Genomic DNA, 9,687 nt, shown 5'->3' with positions numbered 1-9,687 from the left:
AAATATCAGACAAAAGAAAGCCATCTGTGGGGTATTCAGATAATGGAGTTATTAGTCATAAAACATTAAAATAATTATGCTCAATACATTCAAGCACTCAAGGTAATAGAAGTCAAGATTGAAAAATTCAGCATATAATAAGAAGCATAAAAAGGGAATTGAAGGGAAAATTAGAACTAAAAATATAATAACTGAAATTAAAAAGTTATTCGATATGTTAAATAGTGTATTAAATATACTGAAGAGAGAATTAATGAAGTAGAAGATGGGCTGAAAGAAAATAAAGTGAATTGCTGAAAAACAAAACAACAGTAAATACTAAAGAGAGGGTGGGAAACTGTGATGGCTTTAAAATATAATCCTAAAATTACTGACACTATCCATCAAGAGGTGAAGATATTAAGTCCACTGCCTTTGAACTTAGGTTGGTTTGTGATATTTTATGAACTGAAAAAGGAGATGTAAGGGTGCTTGAGTGGCTCAGTCAGTTAAACATCTGACTCTTGATTTCAGCTGAGGTCATGATCTCAGGGTGGTGAGATCAAGCCCTGAGTTGGGCTCTGTGCTCAGCAGGGAGTCTGCTTGAGATTCTTTCCCTTTCCCTCTCCCTCTGCTCCCCATACTCTCTCTCTCTCTCTCTCTATCTCTCAAATAAATAAATACATCTTTAATAAAATAAAATAGGGAATATATATTTGGTCTTGTTCTGACACATAACTCCTAAAACCCTTAGAATTTTCTAAACGATAAGAACTGGAAATTCAGGGATCCCTGGGTGGCGCAGCGGTTTGGCGCCTGCCTTTGGCCCAGGGCACGATCCTGGAGACCCGGGATCGAATCCCACATCGGGCTCCCGGTGCATGGAGCCTGCTTCTCCCTCTGCCTGTGTCTCTGCCTCTCTCTCTCTCACTGTGTGCCTATCATAAATAAATAAAAAATTTAAAAATAAAAAAAAAGAACTGGAAATTCATTTGTTGTATTAACACAGTGATGTTTGGACTTCATCTAAAGCTAGGGGCTGGTTGCCCAAAGAACCAACCATGTAAATACAGAATTGGTTAGGGAATCATAACACTTCCATGTGCCACTGTGCCAGGCTTAAATTCCATGGGAACAAAAGATCCTTTTTTGGGGACCTTGCCCTATGTATGTCTTCATCTAGTTGCTGATTTGTATGCTTTAATATCTTTTGTAATAAATTGGTAATCTAGTGAGAAAATGGATTTCCCTGAGGTCTATGAGCCACTCTAGCAAATTAATCCCTCCCCAAGGACGGAGTCATGGGAACTTCTGCTTTACAGCCAGTTGGTCAGAAGCAGAGGTAACAACCTGGACTCAGGAGTGCCATCTAAAGTGAAAAGCAGTTTGTGGAACTGTTCTTAACCTGTGGGATCTGATGCTATCTCCAGGTAGACACTATTGGAATTGAGTTGAATTGTAGGACATCTGGGCTGGTGTCAGAGACTTGATTGGTGGTGTAGGGAAACTCCTTCCTCTCTCCATCTCTCCCATGCTGGAATTAGTGACCAGAACCTTGAGCTTGTGACAGCTTTGACTAATAGAATATGATGGAAGAGATGTTATGTGCCTTTTCACGGCTAGGTCGTAAAAGGCCATGCAACTTCTAGAGATACAGTGATAAGAATACAGTGTGTAGCTGGAGTACCAGGAGGAAAGAGAATGGGGCAGAAGCAATGTTTGAACAGATAATGGTTGAGAATTTCTTAAAATTCATGAAAGATACTAAGATACAGATATAAAAGACCCTACAAACCTCACAGAATAAAGAAAAGCTTACCTAAGCACATCATAGTAAAACCAATCAAAACCAAACCCAAAGAGAAAATGTTCCCAAAAATAGCCAGGAAAAAAAAAAACAGACACATTACTTTTAAAGAAGAAAAAATAAGAATAATTTGACTTCTCAACGGATCACAGAAACCAAAAAACAGACTAATATTTTCAAAGAACTGAAAGGAAAAAAAACCACCAAACTTGAATTCTTATTTAGTATAGCAGAAACTGTTGGTGTCCTGCACCATATTCCTTCAGCCCACTTCTAATTTTGGTTTTATTTGTGGTCAACTGATTAGTAACCTAAATTACATCTTCAAAATTCCTCTTGCCACATAATATAGCATAATTACGAGAATATCACCATGGGACAGAAGTCACTGGGGCCATCCTAGAATTCTTAGCCTTCTGCCCACCACACATACTCTGTGACCCACCAATTCCATTTCTAGGGTTATACTCAACTGAAATGTATTCACTAAAATATTTGTACTGTAGAAGCAGCAGTTTATGATAGCCTGAACTTGGAAACTACCCAACACCTTTCAACAGAAGAATAGTATATGTTTACTCAGTGGAATTCTACATAACAGTGAGAATTTTAAAAATATATAGATGAATTTTATAAACATAAGATTGAACAATAGAAGCCAGATACAAAGAATACTGTTCATTTCTAGAAAAAACAAAAATTGGTAAAACTTATCTATGGGGTAGAAGTCAGAATGGTCATGATCCTTGGAAAATGGAGAAAAGAATGGAAGTATACAGAGAGGCTGATAATATTTGCTGTGCTGATAATATTGTCTTGATCTAGGCCTGTTCAATTTGTGAAAAATTATCAAATATTAAATTATACTTCACCCAGTTCACATTATAAAACATTCTAGAACTGGATAAAGTATAATCAGGGAAAACTAGGATAGTGAGACCACTGTTCTTTTCTCTTGGGGTAGAGCAGGGCATGGAAAGATTAGTAAATAATACTAAAGTGGTTTCCCATCAGATTTCCCATCTCCTGTCACTGTACTCATCTGTCCAGCCCAGTCTCTCTAGAGAGACAATATACTTCAAGTAAATGCATTCATTTGTTCACTCATTCAAAAACCACATGTTACTCTCTGCCTGATGCCTGGTACAGGAAAGAAAAAATTCCATAAGGACAAAAAAGTCGAGGACTGGGAAGGAGGAAAGTAACTTCTGACTGGGTCAGGGGAGAAGCAGCTATTTGAGAGTCCACAATGGGAAGGCTACAACCAGAGCCTTCCATTTGCTGTGAGGACAAAGATATGAGGCATGATGTAATTAACAGGACTTGCCATCCAAGACAGATCTCTAATATGATCAGGGCATCTGCCCTCAGTCATCTGCCTCCTTTCTTACCTCAACAGTCAGGCTGGGAAAACCAAAAGGGAACTTGAATGGATACAAGGATGCTCTACTCAAATTCCCTCATCTGGGCCAATGCAGAGGCTCACAGCTGCTTCCGTCACTAGACATTGCTTGCAGCTTCAAGAAACTGCCTCACCCATGGTCAGAGGGCATCCAGGCTCAGGACTGACAGATGTGGGAGTGCAAAAGCCTGGCTCCCTCTGCCCTTTGGGACAACTATGAAGAGCCGTCCTAACTCCAGAGCTCTTTATTGGAACAGCTGAGGCATCAGCTGTGGATCTCCACTCCTACCTTCATTACCTTAGGGGTGTATTTTTTAAGGGCATTCCCCAACACACAGGCATGCAATTCCCTCTCTCATGTTTGCAGGGAGCCTAACCTAAGATAAAAATTTAAAGGCCCTTTGTAGCATTTTTTCCTTAGGGTGCAAAGTGCTCTTTACTTTTTTGAAGGTCATGATACTCTTTGACAATATAATGAAAGCTAAGGACTCTTATCTCAAAATACATATATATACACATATATACATATATATATATATATACACATATATATACACACACACATAAGCACTTAATGTAAACTTTTACATGCTATTTTAGAGGGTTCCCCTCCCTTCCTCTTCATTTTTAAGGCTCAGCTCAAACTTTATTACCCATGTGAAATGTGAAGTTCTGTACATAATCATAAGACTAGCCACCATTTACTGAGCACTTACTTTGGACAAGACCCCATGCTAAGTGCTTTAATTTTATTGTGCCTTTGATCATGGCATAACTCATTTAAAGCTTTGTTCACGGGATCCCTGGGTGGCGCAGCAGTTTAGCGCCTGCCTTTGGCCCAGGGCGTGATCCTGGAGTCCCGGGATCGAGTCCCACATCGGGCTCCTGGCATGGAGCCTGCTTCTCCCTCCTCCTGTGTCTCTGCCTCTCTCTCTCTCTCTCATGAATAAATAAATAAATCTTTAAAAAAAATAAAGCTTTGTTCACTGTAACACAGTTAATAATTAGCAGATACTGGATTTAAATTGTTAAGCTTGTGCTTTGAATGAATGACGAGCAAAAGGAAGGGAAGGTTACAGAGTTAACTCCTCGAAGGTCATCTAACAACAAGTGTCAGAACTGGGATTTAAACCCACGACTACCTACCAAGCTGGTGCTCTTTAGGTTAAATGTGTCGTAACACTTCTCAGAAGGGAAAAAATTGACTTTGTCCCACTCCCGCTCTTCGAAGCTCCCTCTGTTATTTGCATTTGTTTCTACAACGATTCCCAAGGGCTTCGCGCGGTGCTGCCGTGGATCGCTCACGCGCATCCAGGCCCGCAGGCAGGGGCGGCCCGTCAGCTGCCGTACAACGTGGCGGCCCCAGGCATCCCCGCCCATGGAAAGGAGCTGGGTGGCGTCCGTACAACATGGCGGTGCTGGGTCGGACGTAATTTCCGGTCCGACGCAGTCACAGTTAACCTTTAAACTTGCAAGCGCTTCCTTTTTCCTCTTCCGGGGACGGCGTCCGTAGGTATGGCTGCTCTTTCCTTTTCCCCATCGCTCCTTGGTCTGCAATCGGCCGCCATCCGGGGAGGTGGGGGAGCCAGGCTCTGCGCAGCGCGGCCCTGGGAGCTGGCCTGGGAATAAGAGTTCCGGAGGAAAGCTGGTGGTGGGCAGGTCCCTGGCTTTTTAGCTTCAGACGGCCACCGACCAGGACCCCCTTCCCGGGCCGGGAATAGCCGGAGCTCATCCCTCGGGCTCGGCCGCCCTCAGAGGCGTGTTTGGAGACGTACAAGTTGTGGTTCGGCTCGTTGAGACCCTGCGGAATCGCAGAACGGTTGCCTGTCTTAGGCCCACCTTTTAGCCTTCTCTCGTAGACGTTCTCAGGCTGTGCGAGGGCGGACGACCAGCATGTTCGGGTCGTTTCAAGATGTTTTCTTTTCCGAGGCCGATAGCGAGGAAGATAAAAGTGTTAATGGGGAGTATTCTGTCTTGGTTTTGAAGCTGTGAGCGGAATGGTGGCTCCTTGGAGCTCTCGCGTTGGCCTTCGGCGTCGATTTTGGTGTCTTGACGGTTCTGTTTTGGTGTAACGTTAGGAAGGAGCTGACATCAAATGCCGGCTGGTTTCTTTTCCATCGCTTGTGACGGAGCGATCCCGACGTTAGGGATACAGCGGGTCTTGTTGACGGTTTCGTGTTACTTGGAGTGGGAATCCAGGACCCTTCAAATGCCGGCTTGCACATCCAGTTTGCTAAGGGATACTATTCAGTATTAATTCCAGCTGATAAAACAAAACCAGATGCCATGATTCACACCTTTTTTTTTTTTTAAGATTTTATTTATTCATGAGAGACACACACAGAGAGAGAGGCAGAGACACAGGCAGAGGGAGAAGCAGGCTCCGTGCAGGGAGCCCTACGCGGGACTCGATCCCGGGGTCTCCAGGATCACGCCCCGGGCTGAAGGCGGCGCTAAACCGCTGAGCCACCCAGGGATCCCCTAATTCACACTTTGATACTAAAATAAGTATTAGTTGGCTCTTGACTTGTCCCGCATGCCACTCTGGGGCAAGACACTGAGCCCTGAGCATCTTTTGTGTGACTGGCACTGCAGTAGGTTGAGCAGGTTAGTTTCTGTCGTTTAATCCTAATGACAGCCCTGTGAACTCAGTAAAAACTTCGAGACCGGGAAGCAAGCTAGCTCTTTGTGCAGTAGATTCGGGTGGATGGCATAAGTTGAGGATTGAACTTAGTGTTCCTTTAAAAACTCTTCTAAACGTGCCTGTAGCATTTTTCTGGACACCACTCCGGACAGAACCGGGCTTTTTTTGAGGGATAAGTCTGGCAAATTTTAACCAAGTGCCATCATTGATTACTGTCAGGAAAACAAACGTGGGCCTCCTAGCATTCTTAACTAATCACTGTTAAGTATATCGTTTTAAAATAATGGAATTCTCTTCATCAGATACTTTAAGGATTATCGTATAATAAAGTATACGTATGGGATGTATGAATTATGTGATACTGTTTTTGTTGTAAGGTTTGAATTATTTCTACAATGCAGTTTTATTCCATTCTTAATCTAGGCGTTCAGAATGGTTCAGCGTTTGACATACCGTCGTAGGCTGTCCTACAATACAGCCTCTAACAAAACTAGGCTGTAAGTATTTCTAAAATTTAAAATACATATTGTCGTTTTACTCTGCAGAATGCTGAGCTCTTCCCTATTCTCTCACTTCCTAGGTCCCGAACTCCTGGCAATAGAATCGTTTACCTTTATACCAAGAAGGTTGGGAAAGCACCAAAGTCTGCATGTGGCGTGTGTCCTGGCCGACTTCGAGGAGTAAGTTTATCCTTTTGCTGTGAATAACAAGAACTAGTGAGCACTAATACGCTTGTAAGGGAATGAATGAGAGGTCACCACTAGGAAGATTGAGAAGTACTAAGCATCTATGATCCGAGTCTGTCAAGAACACAGACTTTTAAAGCCTATATGACAGATACGGTGAAATGCCTTTCAGATAAATCAGTAATAGCATTTCCTGTTGTGACCTTGTTTCCTGTTTATACTTGTCACATATCTAATCCAGGACCGTTTCTTTGAAAGCATCGCAAAATAATCTCAACATTGACTTTGTGCAGGTTCGTGCGGTGAGACCTAAAGTCCTTATGAGATTGTCTAAAACGAAAAAACATGTCAGCAGGGCCTATGGTGGTTCCATGTGTGCTAAGTGTGTTCGTGACAGGTAAATATAACTCTTTAATGGACTTTCTTTTTCTTAAACGTGTGTGTGCAAGTGTCTGTTCCATTGCATGCTAATCATTGTTAGTCTGGTGAAATTTAAAAGAAAGTTGTATATTTTGGATGCCTTCCTTGATTAGGGATAGTTGGTGCTGTGCAGACTGATAAATGATACTGGTTCAAAATAATTCACTTAGGATTTGGGGGCATCCTTATGCTAGACGTAGAAATTAAAATGACCTCGGTTTTGTGGGAGAGGCAGGTAAACTATTAGTTACTGGTCCGGTAGATGGAGAGTAGAAGATCTTAAAAGTGTGGGAACAAAACAACTACATGTAGTTGTAGTGTGGCTAGAGCCACATTAAGATCTAAAAGCTGGTTGGGGAGGAGGGTTCTGGAAGATGAGAGTATTCCAGGTAGAAGACCGGGCCTTTTGGTTACGTGGAAGGATTGGTAGCGGCATAGGTAGGAGAGGAAGCAATGGAGATTATAATGGTAACATTTATTGCCTGCTTTTTATGATAAACGTGTTACAAACCTATCAGGGAAGGGTTTTTCTGTTCTGTGAAGAAACCAACATTTGTTTAAATTCATATAGCCAGTAAGGGACAGCACTGGGATTCATTCTAGGTTTTATTGAGACCCTGACTTTTTAATCTCATTGCCTCTAAAGACTAAGTGGAAGGATTTGTGAGGTGGTTGGTCTTCACAAGTTAAGGAACTGGTTCAGAAAGTGGGTTTCCTCCAGTTTATTCAGCTAGTTATATAAAGTGGTTGAGCTAAGTTTCTAAACCAAATCTGGCACTAAACTTTGCAAGTTCACTCTGCCTTTCAGGAGTTGATTTATAAGGGGATGTGGTAAGGCATGTTATAGTAATACAAATAAAGGTAAATGTAACATGCGTGAAATAAAAGAAATCTGAACTATGAAGTTAGAGGAGAACAACTTTCAAGGTAGCTGGGACTCTGCAATGGGTATTTGAGGTAGTATCTGAATGTTAGGTTTAAATGTTGGTCAAGAGGTTGATTGAAAGGGCATTGAGGCAAGGAATGAGAAATGAGATTGTAACAGCGTGTTGGAGATGAAGGGTCATGAGTTAGGTCTAAGCTAGAGGAGTTTGGCTTCTTACCAGTGTTTGGTTTGCTAAACATAATCATGGGTGCATTTATTAAAAATAAAATTTTCAAGCCTACTTAGAGATTTGGATGTAGACCTGCTGGTGGTCCTTAGGTTAGTATTAGCTGTGAGTCTGAGAGGAGTATTGTCTTCGAGTAAGTTTAGGAAATTTTTAAGGGTCCTGACAAAGAGTGGCATTAGTTGTGTTTCTTTTTTTCTTTCTTTTTTAAGAGAGGGAGAGGCAGAGACAGGCAGAAGGAGAAGCAGGCTCCATGCAGGGAGTCTGATGTGGGATTCGATCCTGGGACTCCGGGATCACGCCCTGGGCTGAAGGCAGGTGCTAAACCGCTAAGCCATCCAGGGATCCCATTACTTGTGTTTCTGTAATGTAATTACATTGAGAAGATTTGAAGGAGTCCAAAATCCCAGGGATTTTAGGCTGGGTCATTAGATAACCAGGGATGCCAATAAAGAGCATAGGTGGGACAGGTTTTTGTGGCAGTTAAATGAGTACTTTCTCTCTAGAGGTAACTTTGCTTTTAACAAATGGTAGTGAGCACCTGTTGCTTGTCAGGTCCTATGCACTGTAATAATAGTGTTTAATAAAATACACTTCCTCTCTAAAGGGATGTTTAAAACACAAATTACAACTTCTTCCAAGTTGAATCTTCATAAAAGTCTTGTAAAGTGAGTATGAATTTACTGCTGTACCTTAGGACAGAGAAGGTAACTTGCCCAAGATCACACAGCTAGTAAGTGGCACAGTTGGCCCCAGACAGGCTGTAGAACCTTTACACCTGAGAAAGTACCTCTTGCTGGTATCTTTTAACCCATGTGGTTCAGCACCTATAATTCCTTCTTGACTCAGAAGAAGGGGGCAGGTGCAATTAGCATAGAATTGAGGGATTATCCTGCTTTTAAATTCCAGTGTAGGAGGGAGACCTTCAACTGAATGGGTCTGGCCATTTAATTTTAGTTCCTGTGTGTTTAGTCTATGCTGGGTTTATCCAGTATTCATTTAACTTTTTCTTTTTTTTTTTTTTTTTCTAGGATCAAGCGTGCTTTCCTTATTGAGGAGCAGAAAATCGTTGTCAAAGTGTTGAAGGCACAAGCACAGAGTCAGAAAGCTAAATAAAAAAATGAGGATTTTTTTGAGTAATAAAAATCAAAAAGCTTGATCTGTTATTGCTATTGTAATTTGATAGTATACATGTTTGGTTTCTGTGTGGTGTCTGGGGATTTCATGATTTTTAGTTGATTACTTTTTCTGAAGGACAGGAATTGGAATCAGTGATAAAAATTTTTGATGATAGCTCTTGAAGACTTGGGACGGTTTGAGAAAAGTGGCCCTTATATCCAGACGGTTCTTTTAATTCCAATTAATAATTTCCATTGAATCTCCTTCAGTACTAACATCGATAGGACAGAAATCACAGTGTTCAATGAGTTATTTGGAATGGAATCATTTTTACATCATATTTCAACCCTCCCATTTCCTTAGTTGACTTCATTTCAAAGTGGTCTATTTTGGAGAACTCAACTCCATATTCAGCAAATAGCAAGCTCCCCTTATATATAAAACTTCATGTCATGCATCTAGTGAAATTCAAATTCTGATTGGTGTTGAATTTATAATCAGTTCAGAAAATTAAAATAACG

At 41.5% G+C, this 9,687-nt stretch overlaps 1 protein-coding gene across 1 annotated transcript; it reads left to right on the top strand.

The window, feature by feature from the left end:
• Positions 1 to 4,682: 4,682 nt before the first annotated feature.
• On the top strand, positions 4,683 to 9,206 carry RPL34 (ribosomal protein L34). The gene is made up of 5 exons (XM_055342515.1): positions 4,683 to 4,701; positions 6,256 to 6,329; positions 6,413 to 6,512; positions 6,812 to 6,915; positions 9,079 to 9,206. The coding sequence occupies exons 2-5, from the start codon at positions 6,265 to 6,267 to the stop codon at positions 9,161 to 9,163; spliced, it is 354 nt and encodes a 117-aa protein (XP_055198490.1). The 5' UTR covers positions 4,683 to 4,701; positions 6,256 to 6,264; the 3' UTR covers positions 9,164 to 9,206.
• Positions 9,207 to 9,687: the final 481 nt, after the last annotated feature.

This window comes from Nyctereutes procyonoides, unplaced genomic scaffold, assembly GCF_905146905.1.
Source record: "Nyctereutes procyonoides isolate TBG_1078 unplaced genomic scaffold, NYPRO_anot_genome, whole genome shotgun sequence".
Classification (NCBI taxonomy): Eukaryota; Metazoa; Chordata; class Mammalia; order Carnivora; family Canidae; genus Nyctereutes; species Nyctereutes procyonoides.
This window is presented reverse-complemented; position numbering and strand designations above follow the sequence as displayed.

What these genes read in the sequence shown, in the direction of transcription:
- RPL34 (XM_055342515.1), top strand. Translation starts at nt 6,265, where the DNA reads ATGGTTCAGCGTTTGACATACCGTCGTAGGCTGTCCTACAATACAGCC. An exon ending in GCCTCTAACAAAACTAGGCT is followed by an intron (nt 6,330 to 6,412) that starts GTAAGTATTTCT and finishes CTCACTTCCTAG; the next exon opens with GTCCCGAACTCCTGGCAATA. An exon ending in GTCCTGGCCGACTTCGAGGA is followed by an intron (nt 6,513 to 6,811) that starts GTAAGTTTATCC and finishes GACTTTGTGCAG; the next exon opens with GTTCGTGCGGTGAGACCTAA.